At 45.4% G+C, this 19,656-nt stretch overlaps 1 protein-coding gene and 1 non-coding gene across 2 annotated transcripts in view; both read left to right on the plus strand.

Annotated features, from left to right (window-relative positions):
- The first annotated feature begins 295 nt into the window (after positions 1-295).
- Positions 296-19,656, plus strand: part of IARS1 (isoleucyl-tRNA synthetase 1) — a 92,208-nt gene continuing 72,847 nt past the window's right edge. Inside the window, exons 1-7 of the mRNA XM_058672164.1 lie at positions 296-433; positions 4,474-4,599; positions 5,206-5,362; positions 6,158-6,277; positions 8,930-9,012; positions 10,550-10,667; positions 17,513-17,660. Coding sequence (XP_058528147.1) covers positions 4,481-4,599; positions 5,206-5,362; positions 6,158-6,277; positions 8,930-9,012; positions 10,550-10,667; positions 17,513-17,660 — 745 coding nt within the window. The 5' untranslated portion in view covers positions 296-433; positions 4,474-4,480. The remainder of the gene's footprint in view (positions 434-4,473; positions 4,600-5,205; positions 5,363-6,157; positions 6,278-8,929; positions 9,013-10,549; positions 10,668-17,512; positions 17,661-19,656) is intronic.
- Positions 1,322-1,454, plus strand: LOC118759957 (small nucleolar RNA SNORA84). The gene has a single exon (XR_004996494.1). It is a non-coding gene; the product is annotated as a small nucleolar RNA SNORA84 (small nucleolar RNA).

Below are 19,656 nucleotides of genomic sequence, written 5' to 3' on the forward strand. Positions count from 1 at the left end.
GGCTTCACAGCCTTCCCTTCTGTTGCCACAGGAAAAGAGGCTGGATTTGACTTCCCAACAGGCCAAGCCGCTGATGTGGTGTTTATGGCGTTCAGTACGGCCTGGTTTTTTTAGTGGTTTTTAGTGTTGGAGTCCATTCGGCACCTCCGACCTCACCGGCTCAGGAGGGCGCCTGCCCTGCACCTGCTCCCGAGGCTGGAGCAGAATTCCAGGCAAGCACAGCTTTTCACGACTAGGACAGTGGGCATGGTCCCAGGAAAGCCAATCAGGGCCAGGCTTGTTTGCTTGTGGCAGGCTGCGCGCGCTGATTCGCTAGGTCCACACCGGCCCTCTGCGCTGCCTGCTGTCCGGGCATTGCATCACCTGGGAGCGCAGGGCCGCGGCGTGGTTGCCGGCTGCTTTCCAGGCTTGCCAGCCCGCAGGGGCTCTCCAGGTACGCTGGGCTGCTCGGATGCGTGGGGTCCGCGCCCGCCGGGCCTTCGGGGGACGCCCAGTCCGCGGGGTTCCCTGCAGGCGCCAGAGCCTGCCCGCTGGGCCCCGTGTGTGCGACCGGTGCTGCCCGCAGAGGCGAGGGTCGCGCTTGCACACTTTGCAACCCTGGCAGAGAAGGACTCGATTTTTTTTTTTTTTTTTTAAGATCGCATTTTTTGGAGAACTCCCGGTGGTGCATTGGTTGCGTGTCTGTGATTATTTTGGAAGACGGATATTGGGAGGCGGCCTAAGGCGGGTTGATTCCTTGGGCCGCGGATCTCAATCTTCAGGAATTCCCCACGTGTGCGGGGTTCTCGAACCATGGACGGTTTTCAGAATTGAGGGGTGTGGAGCACGCTGGAGAAATCCAGCTGGTGGGCCAAGTTCTTACTAAACCTGGGCGTTCCTGAGAGCAGGGCGAGGTCGGGATCTCCTTGCCTGGTAGCCGTGCTGACATGGGGTCCTAAGGGCTGGATGTGGCATCCTTGCTCCCGGGCTCACACACTGTCTACTGGTGATTGATTGGGTCCCCGTCACCCCGACTGTTGGGGGCATTTGGGTCCCCGCCACCCCAAGCTTTTGGGGGCATTTGGGAAGTCATCCAGCAGACAGGAGATGAGTGTGTGAATAAGTGAAAGGGGATGGGGCAGAGGAAGAGTATGAGATTTTAAACAAAAATTTTGATGCGTCAGTATGCTTTTCCTAGGTGTGTGCAAGTTAATGAAATAAACACAATGAAAGTTAAGGAGATATTGCCAAACTAGAAGTTTAAGGTGTGGTGGCCTGAGGAACTGGGGGGTGGGGTGGGGGAGATGGCATCCCTGAGGGTATCTGGCAATGTTAATGTACTGCCCTGTGGTTGCTGGAGACTGTTGTGCCAGTACAGCTCTCCAGTGGATACAAGGGGCCAGAGCAACCCTGTGATGTATGCATGGAGGCTGTTTCTCTTCCACAGCCGCCATAGCCCGGTCACTGGGACATGGCTCTACCTGGAACGGTCGGTGCTCATCTGCTGGTTTGAACGTTTGGCGTAATAATAGTACAGTGGTTTACTTCGTCTTGAAAGAGTAGAAACTCTCTAGATAATTCAGCAGTTGAGAGCTCTCTGAAGTGGTTCAGACGGGTGCATGCCGGTCCCTAGGGATCTTGTTAAACGCAGGAGTGAGAGTGTTTAGCCTAGCAGGTGAGCTGGCTAAGTGCACTTGTCTCATGGAGCACTTCAGCGCAGTTCCCTAGTGTAGCCCTCATTGCAGTTTCTAATGTCTTCGGTAGAGTTCTTCTGCTTGTGTGAGGAAAGCTGGATTGAGTAACTGGCTTTTTTTCCAGGCTGTAACATCGTTGGAAAAGGAAATAGTGGATGGGAAATCCCATGTCTTTCCAAGTGTAAATTAAAAAAAAAAATCAAATAAACAAAAAACCTGCTTTGTTTTTAAAGTAAGCTTTGAGTCCTAGGTCAGTGGTGGGGCTGACAAGTTGCATTTTTTAAAAAAAGATTTATTTCATGTATTTGAAACAGTTACAGGAGAGTGAGAGAAGGAGAAACAGGAATCCTCCATGCACTGCTTCACTCCCTAGACGGCTACAGTGGCTAGGGAGGGCCCAGCCACAGTGAGGCCAGAAACCTACTCCAGGTTTCCCGCTTGAGTACAGGAGCCTAAAGCCCTTGGCAGGCCTCTGCTGCTTTGCTGGATATGTTAGCAGGAAGCTGGATCGAAAGTGGAGCAGCTGGGACTTTTGGCAGCGTCCATGTGGGATGGTGGTTCGCAGGCAGTGGCCTTACCACTATGCCTCAGTGTCAACCCCAGCATGTAGACATGAGCTTTCATAGACCCAGCTTTGAGTATTAGCTCTCACCAGTGATGGCAGTGGAGGGCAGGTATTGGCTCCTGCAGTTAGGCTGCATCTCATGTTGGAGTGCCTGGGTTTGAGTCCCAGCTCTGAATCCAGCTTCCTGCTAAGGCACCTGTTTGGAAGGTTGTGGCTGATGGCTCAAGTGCTTGAGAGATCTGGATTGAGTTCCAGACTCCTGGCTTTAGCCTGAACCAGTGTTGAAGGCATTTGGGAATTGAACCAGCAGATAGAATATCTCTTTCTTCCCTTCAGAAAATTCAATAAAAATGTAAAAAAAATGAAATGAGACAAGTGAATGTATTGTTATCTTAAAGTCTGTTAGTCTTTAAGTACAATCCTGTAAGTGTCACTGGTTTTTTAACAAGGTATTCACTGACCCAATAGGACACTTAACAAGTCAGTAAATGCAAACTCGAACACTTCTTTCAATCTTTAAAAATCCAGAGGTTGGGTCTGGCGCAGTAGCCTGGTGGTTAAAGTGCTCTCCTTGTACACACCAGGATCCCATATGGGTGCCATTTTGTATCCCGGCTACTCGACTTCCCACCCAGCTCCCTGCTTGTGGCCTAGGAAAGCAGTCGAGGATGGCCCAAGGTCTTGGGACCCTGCACCTGCATGGAAGATCCAAAAGAGGCTCCTGGTTTCTGGCTTCATGTCAGTTCAGCTTAGGCCATTGAAACCACTTGGGAGCCCAGATCTTCAGTTCAGTTTCCCTTGTGAGTGCACGGGCCCAAGCACCTAGTCCATCTTCCCTGTTGCCTTCCAAAACACTGGGAAAGCTTGATCAGAAATGGAACAGCCAATACCTAGGACCAGTGCTCCTGTGAAGTGCCAGATTGCTGATGGCAGCTTTAACGCTGTGCCATGATGCTGCTGCCCAAGTGGTATCCTAAAAGCAGTGCCAAATGCCTGCCCCTAAGGTGAACACACTTACTGGTGAGTTAGATTTCTTTTTTCTTTTGAAAGGCTTATTTTACAGAGAGAAATTTCCATCTGTTGATTCATTCCCCAAATGGCTGTAAAAGCCAGAACTGAGCTTATCTGAAGTCTGGGAAAACAGTCAAATGTGGCTCACATGTTTGGGTCCTTGTACATACTAGGAAACCTGAAAGAAGTCGGGGTTCCTGGCCTCTGCCTGGTCCAGCCCTAGCCATTGTGGTCATTTGGTGAGTGAACCAGTCGATGGAAATGGTATCTCTCTCCTTTCTCTGTAACTCTACCTCTCAGAGTAATGAAAAATAATTTTTTTAAGATTTATTTTTATTAGAAATGTAGATTTTACAGAGAGAAGACACAGATCTTCCATCTGCTGGTTTGCTCCCCAAGTGGCTGCAACGGCCAGAACTGAGTCGATCTAACGGCAGGAGCTTCTGGGTCTCCCATGTGGGTGCAGAGTCCCCAGGCTTTGGGCAGTCCTCAACTGCTTTCCCAGGCCACAAGCAGGGAGTTGGATGGGGAGGGAGGGAGGGCAGCGGGGACACTAACCAAGGCCCGTATAGGATCCCAGCATGTGCAAGGTGAGGACTTTAGCCACTAGACTATCACACTGTGTCTGAAAAATAAGTCTTGGGCCCGGCGGTGTGGCCTAACGGCTAACGTCCTCACTTTGAACACGCCGAGATCCCATATGGATGCCAGTTCTAATCCTGGCAGCTCCACTTCCCATCCAGCTTCCTGCTTGTGGCCTGGGAGAGCAGTCGAGGACGGCCCAAAGATTTGGGACCCTGCACCTGATTGGGAGACCTGGAGGAAGTTCCGGCCTCCTGGCTCTAGATCGGCACAGCACCAGCCGTTGTGGTCACTTGGGGAGTGAATCATTGGACGGAAGATCTTCCTCTCTGTTTCTCCTCCTCTCTGTGTATCTGACTTTGTAATAAAAGAAAAAAATCTTAAAAAAAAAAAAAAAAAACAAGAAGTTTGTTACAGGTGAAACTGTCCTGAAATTAGTAGTGGGGCTTTATGAGTTTTGCGGCTTTATGAGTATACTGTATTGCAAACTTTGAAACTGTATGCTTTACTGTATGCGAATCTTAACTCAGTAAAACTAATATTTGAAGTACTAGGTAATACGATAGCATGTGCACTCTACAATAGTAGAGTATATTGTTAGTATAAGTTTCTGTTTGACAGTGAATTTCTTTTGTCTTGCAGCAACAAAATGGTTCAACAAGTTCCAGAAACCATCAGTTTTCCTGCTGAAGAAGAGAAAATTTTGCAATTCTGGTCTGAATTTGATTGTTTTCAGGAATGCTTAAAACAATCAAAACACAAGCCAAAGTATGTGAATTTCTTATGTAAAGGTTGAATCCGTAAGAATAGCTATTTTGGGGGCTTAGTTCTATTAAAATAGAAACGTTATTCATCTTTGTTTTAACAGATCAGTTTCCTATACAGTGAGTACTTGCTATGCTTAATAAATGAATTCCTAATCATTAGGGGAAATTTCTATCTCCTTTCTTCCTTCACTTCAATTACTGCCTTTTCCGAGTCTCTTAGCCCTAAGTACCCTGTAGAACACTTCGCCTAGAACACTAGTCCTGTTGTCACAGTTTGCATTTTATGTCTTCTGTGCTCAGAAGCTTTACGGAGTACGTGTTTATTCCCCTGTTTACCTGCTGAGATAACTCAGGACCAACAGCTTGTTTATTACATGCAAGTGATAAATACACTGGCTAATAGAATGACAGGCTATCTATTTCTGCCAAAACTGTATGCTTTCTGAAGGCATACCTTAAGTCAATGTCTAGTAACGATGTCTGAATTTCCTAAATTTGCTCCCCTTCTGTTCCTAAAGTTTTCCCTGTGGCAGGAGCCATCTATAGAAACATGTCTGAAATTCTTGCGTCTTCTGAATTAACCATGTGCTTTAATTACCTCTGTTAGATTTACCTTTTATGATGGGCCTCCTTTTGCAACTGGACTGCCTCACTACGGACATATACTGGCGGGGACAATCAAAGATATAGTTACAAGATACGCTCACCAGAGTGGGTTTCATGTTGACAGAAGATTTGGATGGGATTGTCATGGTTTACCTGTGGTATGTTTCAATCTCTGGCCTTCGAACGTTCTGGGTCTTACAGATGTAATCATGGTATAAAGTATTAAGTCTTTGTGTGTCAGACTTTTTTTTCAACTTTGTTTCTGTTCCATTATTTGTAGTCTATTTTCTCTGTATGTTTCCCTGAAAACTAATTTTTTTTTAAAGATTTATTTTATTTTTATTACAAAGTCAGATATACTGAGAGGAGGAGAGATAGAGAGGAAGTGGAGCTGCCGGGATTAGAACCAGCGGCCATATGGGATCAAGGCGAGGACCTTAGCCACTAGGCCACGCTGCCAAGCCCGAAAACTAATTTTTTTTTTTAAATAAAGCAAACATTTATTAAACTGTAATAAAAACATTCCATCAAATTACAAAACCTGAGTAAGAAAAACAAACGGCACATGCTTAACTGTAGTTGACATTCAAATAAAATTTGCATTCCCAAAATATTGTACAGTAATTAGAAAATACCAGCCAAAGTAATATTAGGATACTTTTACGTGCGGTCTCAACAAATTTGAACAGAAGCAAATTTTAACAAAGGTAAATTTTACAGTGAAACATAGCAGTAGATTAAGGATCTTAACATGTTTATTTTACTGCTATTTGACACTATGATACAAAAATAAGGATTTACTTGACATTTTTAATAAATATCTCATGGGCTGTTGAGTGCCTTACTGGTGAAAAGATTTAACTGGCTAATCTCATAAAACTATTTTATTTTCTAGGGTTGCTTGTTGTTTTAGAAGGCAGGGTTATTGATAACGTTACCAAATTTTTTTTCAGGAATATGAAATTGATAAGACGCTGGGCATCAAAGGACCAGAGGATGTGGCCAAAATGGGAATCGCAGAGTATAACAATCACTGCCGAGCAATTGTGATGAGATACTCTACAGAGTGGAAGGTATGACTGGGCGTTTTCCGTTTACTTTATTGGTTTACGATACAATTCCATTGGTTCTGAGATTTCCCTTCCCCTTCCCCCAAAAGATTTGCTGCTAAAAGGGAAGTTGAAATGGTTTATGATCCTTTGTGTGAAGTATTCTCCAGGGTGGTTGTGCTTGTAAGTAACACTGGAGGGCTGACCCTTTATACTCGGGATGCCTAAGGAGCGTCCCCTCCCATCCCTTAAACCTTTAGCCTAAATTAAACTCTGTGTGCTTCCTTGATCTTCTGTGGATCTCCTGGCTGCACACAGTAGGTACCACACAAAATCATTTTTTCAGTGTTTCAATAAAATACGGATATTTATTAAAATCCAATTTTGAACCGTTTTTTATTTTTATTTTTAAGATTTTGTTTCTTTTTAATTAGTAAGGACGATTTATGGTGAGAGAAGGAGAGACTTCGCTCCTTCCATCTGCTGGTTCACTTCCCAGATGGCTTCAACAGCCAGAGCTAAGCTATTCCAAGGCCAAAGGCCAGGAGTTTCTTCTGGGTCTTTCACAAGGATACAAAGTCCCAAGGCTTTGGGCCATCTTTCACTGGTTTCCCAGGCCATAATGAAGGAGATGGGTACGAAGGGGAGCAGCTGGGACACAAGCTGGCACTCATGTGGGATGAAGTGCTTGAAGGTGGAGGATTAGCCAGTTGAGCCATAGCGCTGGCATCTGTTTTTATTTTAAAGATTCATTGTATATAATTGAAAGATAGAGTGATAAGATAGACATTGTGTTATCTTCCAGCACTTTGCCAAGTGCATTAGCTGGAGGATGGATGGGAAGCAGATCAGCCTAGACTCAAACCAGTGTTGTGATGTGGGATGACTTGCAAGCAGCTGCTTGCCCATGGTGCCAGCCTCGGAATTAGTGTTAAGTGAACTTTTAAATATGTCATTCATTTTGTAAAGATTTATTTGGAAGGGTTGCAGAGAGAAGGGGAGACAGATCTATTGGCTGTTTCATTCCCCAAGTGGCTACAGCTGCAGGGGTTGGACCAGATTGAAGCTGGGAGTTTTTGTGGGTCTGCCACGTGAGTTTAGGGCCCCCAAGCATTTGGGCCATCCTCTGCTGCTTTCCCACGCACATTAGCAGGGAGCTGGATGGGAAGTGGAGCAGCCAGGACTCAGACCAATGCCCATGTGGGATGCTGGTGCCATAGGCTGTGGGTTAACTTGCTATGCCACAGTTCTCCCCTGCCCTCCTCCCGCGCTATGTGAATTTGACTTTTCACGGTGACAGAGAGCTCCTGCCCTCACTTTTTCTTCAGGTTTTAGAACCAGAGTTTTCTCTTTTTCGCCTGCCTCTCAGATTAGCACGTCTGTATGACTTAAAACCATGAGTGCTTTTGTTTTTTCAATATGGCCCATCTTACCTTTGACCTCTCAAACTTGGTGTTCCTCAGAGTTCCGTATTTGGTCACAGTATCTTTTCTTACATTCTTGAAATGTTAATCCAGATGATCAAAACCCAGAAACCATACCCTATCAAGACCTTGTTATCACTTGGTGTCATATCAAGTCCTCTTAGTATGTAGTTGTTAAGCTCTTATACTCTTTCCCTAGCTTCTCACCTTGATTTCTGTACATTTCCTCATTGGCATATTCCTCGTGTTCTTTCCAGTAAAGCAGCCATGTTTGTACGCCCCAAAACCTACATCACACTCTTCCTCTGCTCAGAAACGTCCGAGTGATTTCTGATTTCATCAGTATGAGAGCTCAGAGCTCCTGTTTTATTCCAGTCTGACTTTCAGCCTTGTTACCATCAGGAGAAAATCCTGAACAGGGTAACATACACAGGTCTTTTCCTCTCTTCTTAAATATTTGAAATAATTTTAATTTTTCATTTTGAAATCATTTCAGACTTACTAAATAAATGCTGTTGAAGAGTTCTCCAACACCCTTCATCCACCTTTCCCAATTTGTGACATCTTAAGTGTCGATGGTACAGCTTTTCAAAACCAGAAAATTAATTTTGATAAGGCACTACGGATTCATTCAGATGGCACTATTTGTGCCACTTATTTTCATTTCTAAGCCTATGCAGTGTGGTACAATGAATTTAGTTGTCGTGTCTGTGTCTCCTTTAGTGTGGAACAGCCATTCAAACTTTGTCTTTCAGTCTTGTCACTTGTGAAACATACAGACACGTCCCTCAGTGTCTGATATTTCTTCAAATTTAGATTATGCATTTTTGTCAAAAATTTAAAAAATGCCACCTCCTTCTCAGTGTATCAAATCAGGAGGCATATCCCATGAGGATGATAGCTGTGTTCATTTGAGTATTATCCGGTAATACATGACTAATGAATACATATCTTAAGGGAAAATTCTTTGCAAATATTCTTCCAATCATACTTTCATTCATTAATTTTAGCATCATTTTGATAACTCTTACCAGTAACACTTAAATCTGTAGTGTTTGCCAAATAGTGATGAATAATATTATCTGTGTTTGTGGATGATTGGGAAGAAAACTGATCTTTAAATGCATATTGTTTACAATACAGATTTGCTTGAACTGTTGGTTGTTCTTTCTAAAAATGACTGTGTGTGTCGACAATAAAAGTGAAAAACAACAGAGACCATTGTCTGATACCTCTCCTTTGTGTCTTAAAGTCCACTGTCACCAGGCTGGGCCGATGGATCGACTTTGACAACGACTACAAAACTCTGTATCCACAGTTCATGGAGTCTGTCTGGTAGGTTTACTTCAGTGCTTTTCTTAGTGAAGATGAGTTGCGCATGCGGGATAATTCTTCTGTTTTTTGATTTTTCTTCCTAAGATTTATTTATTTTTATTGGAAAGACCGATTTCCAGAGAGAGAAATATTCCATCTGCTGGTTCACTTACCAAATGGCTGCAACAACTGGAACTGAGCTGATCCAAAACCAGGAGCTAGTCGCTTCCTCCCAGTCTCTAGGCTTTGGGCCGACCGCTCCTGCTTTTTCTATGCTAGAAACTGGGAGCTGGATGGGAAGTAGAACAGCCGAAACACTTGCAAAGGGAGGATTAGATAATTGAGTTTATTGCATTGAGTGTGGTATGTTTCTTTTTTTTTTTTTAAAAGATTTTATTTATTTTTATTACAAAGTCAGATATACAGAGAGGAGGAGAGACAGAGAGAGGAAGATCTTCCGTTCTATGATTCACTCCCCAAGTGAGCGCAATGGCCGGTGCTGTGCCGATCCAGAGCCAGGAGCCAGGAACCTCCTCCAGGTCTCCCTCTCGGGTGCAGGGTCCCAAGGCTTTGGGCCGTCCTCAACTGCTTTCCCAGGCCACAAGCAGGGAGCTGGATGGGAAATGGAGCCGCTGGGATTAGAACCAGTGTCCATATGGGATCCCGGCGTGTTCAAGGCGAGGACTTCAGCTGCTAGGTCACACCACCAGGCCCAAATGTGGTATAATTCTTAAGCCTTCGACTCTGTCATGTCTCTGTGGACATGCGTCCAGATCTTTTTATCAAAGGACAGGAAGTCTTGAGGATACCAAAGATTTTGGATTTGCGTTCATTAATAACAACTAGAGTTTCCCTAGTCAGATCATCTAAAATCAGGTTCTGTGTTAATGCATCTCAGAACGAAGCTCTAGATCAGAAATATTGAACAGTTGAGTGTGGTACATTTTTACCACATTTAGTAAAAAACTAAAATTTTCATTTCAATGAATTATACTTTTAAATTCACATGTGAATAGCATCTGCCATATTGTTCAGTATGACCACTGGCCACAATGGCCAGCTCTGGACTAGGCTGAAACCATCGTTCAAGTCTCTGTATGGGTGGCAGGAGTCCAGAAACTTGGGCCATCTTCTGCTGGTGTCGTAGACTAGTCTTCCATCTGAGGCACTGGCATGCCAAGTGGGTTCCAGTTTGAGTAGCGACTGCTCTGCGTTGAATTTAGCTTCCTGCTGATGACCTGGGAAAGCAGCAATGGACATCCCAATCCTTGGGCCACTGCATGCAGCTGGAAGACCTGTTTCCCATCCAGCTCCCTCCTGGGAAAGCAGTTGAGGAAGTAAATCTTTCCAAAAAATGTATAAATGTTTTCAAGGTCTCATATACTGTGAATATGTACACCGATATGTGCAGATTTATATCACTGGCGTCATGTTGGTCTGTCACTTGGTTTTCCTAGCAGCCTGTCATGAACTTCCGTGTCTGAGAGTGACATTTCAACTCTCCTTTACGGGAATGGAATTTTTCATTATCTAATTGTTAATTTTCAACTCCTGCTAGGTGGGTCTTCAAACAACTCTATGACAAAGGACTTGTTTATAGAGGTGTGAAAGTCATGCCCTTCTCCACTGCATGCAGCACTCCACTTTCCAACTTTGAGTCACACCAGAATTACAAGGTATGTGAAATTATGAAACTTCAATTAGAATTGCATGATTATCATCCGATTTCCATACAGCTCCAGAGTGGAAAGTTATCTTGAGCGTAAGTCCGACACTTCTTACTTAGTCCTGATAATATTACCAATCCTTGGACAAAGAGTATATTGAGATTAAAAACACATTTTTAATATCTACGGTCTTTACTATATGTATATGGTACATATATGCACTATCTTCTTAAAAAATTTTATTTTTAACATAGGTTGAGAAGGACGCACAACCATATGGGCCTCTAATTAGGGTGGGGAGTGTTGCAGTATGGAGGAAGGTGGGTGGGACAGATGTTGCCAGGTTTTGTTCATTTTTTTCTTCTATGCCCACTCTATGGGAGGGGTGGTACTCCTTGCTGTCAAACTATATCTGCACCCCGACATGGGGGACAGTCATTACCTTAGAGTATTTCGATCATGGTGTGGCGTGAGCAGTTTTCACAGTTCTGAGACATTGTTGGCTTCATTGCACTGCATTTGAGAAAATCTTTCTAAGATCTGTTAGCTGATCAAGTCCGCCTTAGTGCGTCCACAGACCCAGGAACATGCTGCAAAGCTTGCGCATCCTGTTCTGCTTTCTGTCCTCTGACGAGGCACTCGACATCTTCTGCTGGCCTAGATGAACTAGCTGTCATCTTCCTCATGTGCATCTAGGCATAGTGTCCACTGCACAGACATCAACAACTGAGGAGACCTAGTCCTGTCACATGCACTCCAGGGTCGGACCATATATCTGTGATTTTCCCTGTGGCCAGGGTTTGAGTCCAGCCAGCTAGTTGAATAGTCCCCTAGGAAACCTCTCCTGGGATAACCTCAGACCAAGCTTTGTGTATGCCAGCCAGTTATGTCAGGTTTGGTCTATCACCATCACCAGCCAGTGCACATACTGGTAGATGCAGCTTGTTCAGATCTGCCCCAGCTACATCTCTCAAGTAAATAGCTCGCTTGGTCCTCATCCTAGTTTGGACTACACCTAATAACCCTCACCAGATCTGTTCGTAGTCCCGATTTTTGTGTGTGCCACCCTCTGCTGTGACCTTATCCAGCTGAGGCCACATCTTATCTTGCTCACGTGCACACCCATGGGTGCTGTGGCTTAGCTTACGCTGACTTACCCCAGACCTGGCCCACAAATAAGATGATGGGTACTGCTGTGTTGTTCAGCCTGGCCCTCCCCCAGCCCTGGTTCTCATGTTACCAATGGGAGCTCCAGCATAGCAGGGGAATGCCTGAGGTTCCCCTACCAGGCCCACTTCCAGTTCCAGGTATTATAGATGCCAGTGGATGCTATGGCCCTGTCTGAATTGACCTATCCCCATTCTAGGCATTTGGCGGCAAGTGCAGTAGCCTAGCCCGGTCCTGACCCCAACCCTCATGTAAACTGGCAGGTGTTGTGGTCCAACCTGGCCTGCACCCTTTCCTGGCTCTTGCTAATGGCAATATGTGCGGTGGACTGGCTCAGCCCAGCCCAGCCCCAGACCTAGCCAATATATATGCCAATAGATGCTGCAGCTTAACCTGGCCTGCCCCCTGCCCTAGCTCTCATGCTCAACTGTGGGAGCTATAGTTCTCCCAAGTACCCCTACTAGGTCTGCCTGCAGCCTCAGAGATCCTGTGTGTGCCTACTGATGTTGTGACCCAGCCTAACATCACTGGTCCCCAATCATGGTACTCAATGGCAGGTACCCCAGCTCAACTTGGTGTGGCCCATCCCTTGTCTATACACTTGTGGGTGGGTACTGAGACCTTCCCTCGGCCCAGCTTTTGCATGCACCAGTGGGTAGCAGGCCATGCTACTTGGTTCTGCCAAGGCCCACATGATTTAGCCTGACCCAGTCATGCCTTCTGGTTTCCCCCCTCTAAACCAACCTTTCTCAGTTCACTGGCTTACCTACAAGCACAGCGGTCCAGTCCAGAAGTCATTCCTCCGCTGCCAAACATGCCCTCAGCTACTCCACTTCAAAAATCCCCAAACACCTTTCCTGGGCAATCTGCGGTCACCCCCACCAGGGGCCGGGGTGGTGTGTCCCAGCCTAGTGTTGCCCCACCTTCCTCATATATCTTTTTCTTTTTTAATTGAATAGGCAACAATGCTAGCACATTGGTATAGTTAACACAAATTTGGGTTAACCAGTCCCAAATTACCTGCTAGCTACTGGGTCCTTCTCTGCTAGCAATGTGACACTTGCTGGGTACAAGGCAAGCTAGGCAGCTGCCAACAGCTAGGGGAGTATGGTTGATTTTACCATCTAGTGGCAGGAGCCACAGTACTTGGGCCATCTTATTCTGCCTTCCTGATGAAGGAGGAGAAACAGATCTTCCATCCACTGGTTCATTCCTCAGATGGCTACAACAGGCAGGGCTGGGCCAGGCCAAAGCCAGGTGCTTCATCCAGGTCTCCCTGGGTCTGGCAGGGACCCAAGCACTTGGGCCATTGGAAAATGGCTGCTTTTCTGGGTCTTTTAGCAACAAGTTGCATCAAAAGTGGAGCAGCCAGAATCAAACACAGCCATAGGGGATGCTGGCATTGCAGGTGGCAGTATAACCTGATACACCACAATACTGTTTCCTAATCCATTGCTTTTAAAGAATGCTGGCTTGTTTGAAATTCTTGTTTTATGGCCAAGGTTTGGAAAGTATATTAGTGAAATTTATTCTCACAGACACATTTTTTTTATGCTCTGTGCTTATTTTTTTAGTCTTTCAATATATTTCTTTTTTTTAAAAATTCTTTTATTTTGGCAATCTTTACATAATTGATTAGGGCAGAAAGGGCCAAGTGCTACAGAAAGATGGGTAAGACCATTGTTTCTACGTTAATATTATTATTTTTTCTGTATCTGGGGTAAGGAAAGAGATAAAATGAAAAGCCCCACCCAGCCTCCCAACCATCCCAGGTTCCCTATGTGGGGCGTGCTCCGAGGGTCCTGCTCATGCAGTTTTGATAGTTCAACAGTTCTGAATTGCTGCCAATGTCGCCGTTCCAATCATGATGAAATCTATTCAGGATCCACTGGCTGACATAGTCTCTTCATGTTCTGCCCTCTGTCTCTTCATGGTTGGTATTCTGAGATCAGCAGTTCAGTTGGAGGGATCCCCAGAGAAACTTCGTCTGAGGTGATCCCAGACCTGATTCTTGTGTGTGCTTGCCAGTACAGGGTCTGGCACAGTCTGTCACCCCAATTGGCTTCTGCATATGCTGATGGTTGCAATTGCTGGGTCATTTCTGTTTCTAGCCCTGTCTTCCACACGAACCAATGGGTGTTGCAGTCCTGCCTGATCCTGCCCATTTCATGCTTGGCCCTCACACAAATCAGTGGGAGCTGCAGCCTAGTCAGGGTGACGCCCATAACCCCCTCCAGGCCTGCCTCCTATCCTGGTTCCTATGCTTGCCAGTAGGTACCGCAGACTTGTTCAGTCTGTCCCACATCCCATTTAGCTCTCGTACATGTCAATTGACATTGAAGCTTAGTTCAACCCAACCAGCCCTGTTATCCAGCCCACGCACATACTGGTGGATGCCTTTCTGTCTAGCCATCCCTGACCCAATCCTGGTTTTCATGCTCTCCAGTGGGAGTGATAACCCAGGAGGGAGGTGCGCACTATTTTCCTACCAGGCCACTCCCACTCCCTGATTATGCACTCTCCAGGTCGTTCTGTGGTTTGACTTGACAGAATTAGCCCCCAGTGCCAGCTTCTGCCAGTTGATTCCACCTCCAAATCCAGCTGACACTGGTGAGGATTATATCCCAGCCCAGCCCAGCAGGCATCCAATCCCAGCTATAACGTGTACTGGTATGTGTTGCGACCATACCTGGCACGACCCACACTGTTCCGGTGCTCGGATGCGCCAGTGGATGACGTGAACTGGTTCAGCCTGGTCTGCTCCCGACTTATGCCAAGTATATGCCAGTGGGTACCTTTCCCTGACCTGTTCTGGGCTGCTCCCTATCGTGGTTCTTTCACTCACCTGTAGGGACTGTGTCCTGCCAGAAGAGTTGTCCAGGCTGCTCCATCAGAACCTCTCCCAATGCCAGATCTTGCTCATACTGGTGGGTCCATGAGCCAGCCTTACTCAGTTCACCTCCTGTCCTAGCAGGAACAGTAGCCTTTCCTGACTGGCCTTCAACCCGTTCCGGTTTTTACCGTTGGATGTTTTAGTCCAGCCAAGGCTCGTCCATACCCAAACACAGCTCACACATAGCTCAGTAGTGGCAGAGACCTAGCCTAGTCCATTCTACATCTACTCTGGTCCTCCAGAGAGCCAGATGGTGCTAGAGTCTAGCTCGGTCTGGTGCGTCCATCCCCAGTTCACACTTGTGCCAAGGGAGACTGCAGCCGTGTCCAGAGCAGAACGCAGCCCCCACTCTGGCCTCCACACTCACCGGTGGGAACCCCAACCCAGCCGTGGTGTCCTCTTAGTTCCCAAACCAGGTCTGTTCCCAGCTATATATTGTGCGCATGCCAATGGTTGCTCTGACCCGGCTTGGCACAGCCCCTCACCTGTCTTGGCTTTTGCCTTAGATGCTGTGGCCTAGTATCCCTGGCTCATGCAGACCAGTAGGTGTAAGAGACTAGCTCGGCATGACCTGTGCTCCATCCTGATTTCTATTCTAGCTTGTGATCTAAGGTTTGCTTGGCCCTGTCAGGTCCACCCCCTCCATTTGCAGCTCAGCCCAGCCCACATCCTGTTTTAGGATTCACATTCCCTTGTTGCTGCCTTGACCTGTCCTGACTGTTGTCGGTTCCTTTACCCTTAAGTGATGGCAGGTTCCATAGTCACACCTAGCTCAGCCCGTCACCACCCCAACTCTTGAGCTAACCAGCAGGACTTGTATCTCCATATTGTTGGGCCCACACTTCCCCCAGAGATTGTACCCCCTGATCTGATTCTCTTGCATGTTGGTTAGTGTCTTGACCCTGCCAGGTATGACCCATCTCCCGTCTACCACTCAGTCGGGTACTGGTACCTAGCCATGGCAGGCAGTAATGCTCTATGCTAGTAGCCCATCTCAGGCTTCCCATGTGGCTTGATGAACCAGTCTGACCCAAATAGAACTTATGGACTCTCCCCTCCAAACCCTCAGTTCTCCGTCTCCATGCTTGCAAGCAAGTTCCATGACCCCATCGCTGGGAGTCACACAGAATTCATCCCTCACCTACACTCATACTAGCCTTTCTCTGAATGTCCCTAGACAGCAATTACATACCCTAAAAAACCTAGAGCTCGCCTAAAGCCTAGGAGTCTCTCACCATGTGGCAGCAGTGCCCAATGGTTGAGTCCCCAGCATTGGGTTCTACCTGGCCCCGGTACTTTCCGTAAGCAGATCACCAACACTGAGGAGGGCTGCTGTCATCCGAGCCGCCAAGGTCGAACAATGCTTTTCATATTATAGGATGCTTTCACATATCCCATTTGATACTTGCAAATCCTGTTAAGGTAGGTAGGGTGATTGTGCTTATATTTGGTTGCATTTTTAAATGATACTTTTTTCATACTTTTGATTTTATGAGGTATATTTATTTTTACTTGAAAGAGTTACAGAGATCAGAGGAGAGATTTGCTAATTCACTTCCCAAATAGCTACAGTGACCACAGGTGAGCTGGTCTGAAGCTGGGAGCTGGGAGTCCCATGTAGGTACTGGGTCTCAAGGCCTTGTGCCACCTTCTATTGCTTTCCCAGCGTGGAGCTGGATGGGAAGTGGAGTGGCCAGGACTAAGGAAGCACCTGTTTGGGATGCCAGCATTGCAGCCATAGTGCCTCCCTGTTTCATCATTTCTTAGGGGATTTGGTTTGGAATCTAAAGGTTCATACATAGCAATGAAAAAAGGATTTCTTGGGCTCCTTTTTCTCATGGGACTTTATTCAGGAGGCAGTTGGTTTGTCTTGAGAGGTGGTCTGTTCTGTCTTTCAGCTCTTTATTTTATATATTTAGAAAGCCAAAAAACACATCAGAGACTGAAATTGAGCACTCCTAATGTGTTAGTCCACTCCCCAAATGGCTACAAAGGGAGCCAGCAGCTCAACACAGGGCCCACATTGGGAGGAAGCCAGAGCCAGAACCAGGACTCAAACCAAGCACTGCTACTTTAGGCATCTTAGTTATCAGCTCTGGTGGTCATCCTAAGAGCTGTATTATTTTTAACTTTTTGTGTTGAAACATTGGCGTGGTGTTGGAACCAATCTTCTTTTATTAAATGAACTGAATTAGTAATTGGCTTATTGCAATTTCAATTATATGGTGATTTTAGTATGATTCTTTTTGATCTGTTAAAGGATGGAAGATCTTCCTCTGTATATCTGACTTTGCAACAAAAATAAAATAAATCTTTAAAGAAATGAAAAAGGAAAACGTTTTTCCAGAACAAGTTATTTTGTTCACCCAACACTTAGTGTAAAATAGGTAATAATCCTAAAATGTTTTATATTGATGGCTACTAAAAATTAAGGAAAAACTTATTTAAAATTTGTTGCTTCATATATTTTTTTTAAGATTTATTTATTTTTACTCTAAAGGTAGACACTCCCCAAGTGGCAGCAAGGATTAGAGCTGAGCTGAGCTGGAGCCAGGAGGTTCTTCCGGGTGTCCATGTGGGTGGAGGATCCCCAGGCTTTGGGCCTGCCTCTGTTGTTTCCCAAGCCACAAGCAGGGAGCTGCATGGGAAGTGGGGCAGCCAGGGTATGAATCGGCACCCATATGGGATCCCAGTGTATGCCAGACAGATTTTATTCCGTAGAATCAGTTCCTTTTTAATTACATGCCTGTGAGTATGGATTTATAAAGCGGTACTTTACCTCATTAAATTCCAGGATGTTCAAGATCCTTCAGTATTTGTAACTTTCCCTTTGGAGGAAGATGAAAATATATCTTTAGTTGCTTGGACAACCACTCCTTGGACTCTGCCTAGTAACCTTGCACTTTGTGTTAATCCCGATTTGCAATATGTGAAGGTTAAAGGTGAGTATGAGCCTGATCAATTATGACTGATATGAACATGATGATAATTCTTATGTATTCGGAAAGTGTAAAAGTTTACATTCCTTTTTTGGTGTAACTAATTCTTTTAAATGATGGTTTAATCAGAAAAATAACTTCCAAAAATTTTTTCCATTTCTGATTGTCAAATAGTACACAAAAGTTTAGATAGTACACAAGCATTAACAAGTATGAATTAAAAATTTATAATTTCATTGGTATGTTCTTTAAATGTCCCTTATGTGATGTAGTCCCTATTAAGATTCAGTCATGGTCATCACATCATTTGGAAAAATTGGTACTGGAGCTTGTGAGTTTTGTGCTTTTCAGATGCTGCCTGTTTTTTTTTTTTTTTTTTAAGATTTATTTATTTTATTACAAAGTCAGATATACACAGAGGAGGAGAGACAGAGAGGAAGAACTTCTGTCCGATGATTCACTCCCCAAGTGAGCCGCAACGGCCGGTGCTTGCTGATCCGAATCCGGGAACCTGGAACCTCCTCTGGGTCTCCCATGCGGGTGCAGGGTCCCAAAGCTTTGGGCCGTCCTCAACTGCTTTCCCAGGCCACAAGCAGGGTGGTGGATGGGAAGTGGAGCTGCCGGGATTAGAACCGGCGCCCATATGGGATCCTGGGGCGCTCAAGGCGAGGACTTTAGCCGCGAGGCCACGCCGCTGGGTCCCAGATGCTGCCTGTTATGAATACTAGGCTTAGGTGGACCCCTTTCTTAGAGCTTGATTCTTTATGAACAAATAGAGCTTTAAATTTGGATAATTTGTGTGGAGATTTGCTTGGCCAGAAAAAAACAAAACCTGTAGTTGAGCCATAGTAGAAACATTTAGGTGACTCTTCCAAAGGAATCAGTATATAACCCAGTGCCTTAATTTCTGGGTATTTTCACCAAATAATTAGAAGTAGAGACTTGCACAAATATATGTATACGCATGACGCAGAATTAATCACAATAGCTAAAATTTACAAGCAATACCAATAACCATAAGTAAATGCAATATACAATAAGCACTCAATAAAATATTATTGAATTTGAATAGGAAAAGAATTCTGGCACATGCTCCAACTTGGATGAACTTGGAATACATTCTGCTACATGAAATGAAGTAGTCGCAAAGGGGCAAATAGTGTGTGGTTCTGTTTATACAAAGATTAGTCAAACCCGATGAAAAAGAATATGTGGTGGGGATTGCCAGAGGCAGTAAAGAAAGTGGAGTTATTGGTTAGTGGGCATAGCATTTGAGATGACAGAGAACTTTGGATATAGATAATGATAAAGATTTCACAACACTGGATATGTTTAAATCACAAATGATCGAATTGTTTTTAAGAATTTATTATTATAGCAGTTAACTTGGTTTGAAGAGGTCCAGGAATTATTTCCAGTGGAACCTGTTGAGGTGAGCTGTTGTGAACACAGGCCCTGGGCCAGGTGTCTTTAGCAGCTCAGGCAGGTCTAATTCCTTCTGCATGTTTTCCCTGTGTCACTTACAGATTACTGTCCATTTTTTTTTTAAGATTTATTTATTTTATTACAAAGCCAGATATACAGAGAGGAGGAGAGACAGAGAGGAAGATCTTCCATCCGATGTTTCACTCCCCAAGTGAGCTGCAACGGGCCGGTGCTGCGCCGATCCGAAGCCGGGAGCCTGGAACCTCTTCCTGGTCTCCCACGCGGGTGCAGTGTCCCAATGCATTGGGCTGTCCTCAACTGCTTTCCCAGGCCACAATCGGAGCTGGATGGGAAGTGGAGCTGCCAGGATTAGAACCGGCGCCCATATGGGATCCCGGGGCTTTCAAGGCGAGGACTTTAGCCGCCAGGCCACGCCGCCGGGCCATACTGTCCTTTCTGCTGGCCCAGGACTGTTACACTTAGCACACTATTTGTATTTAATTAGAAAATGTGGATTTGCCTTATATCAAGTTGCTCTGAAGTCAGAGCTGAAGCATAGCAGCCTTACCATTTG

The sequence above is a fragment of the Ochotona princeps genome, chromosome 14 (genome assembly GCF_030435755.1).
Source record: "Ochotona princeps isolate mOchPri1 chromosome 14, mOchPri1.hap1, whole genome shotgun sequence".
In the NCBI taxonomy this organism is placed as follows: domain Eukaryota; kingdom Metazoa; phylum Chordata; class Mammalia; order Lagomorpha; family Ochotonidae; genus Ochotona; species Ochotona princeps.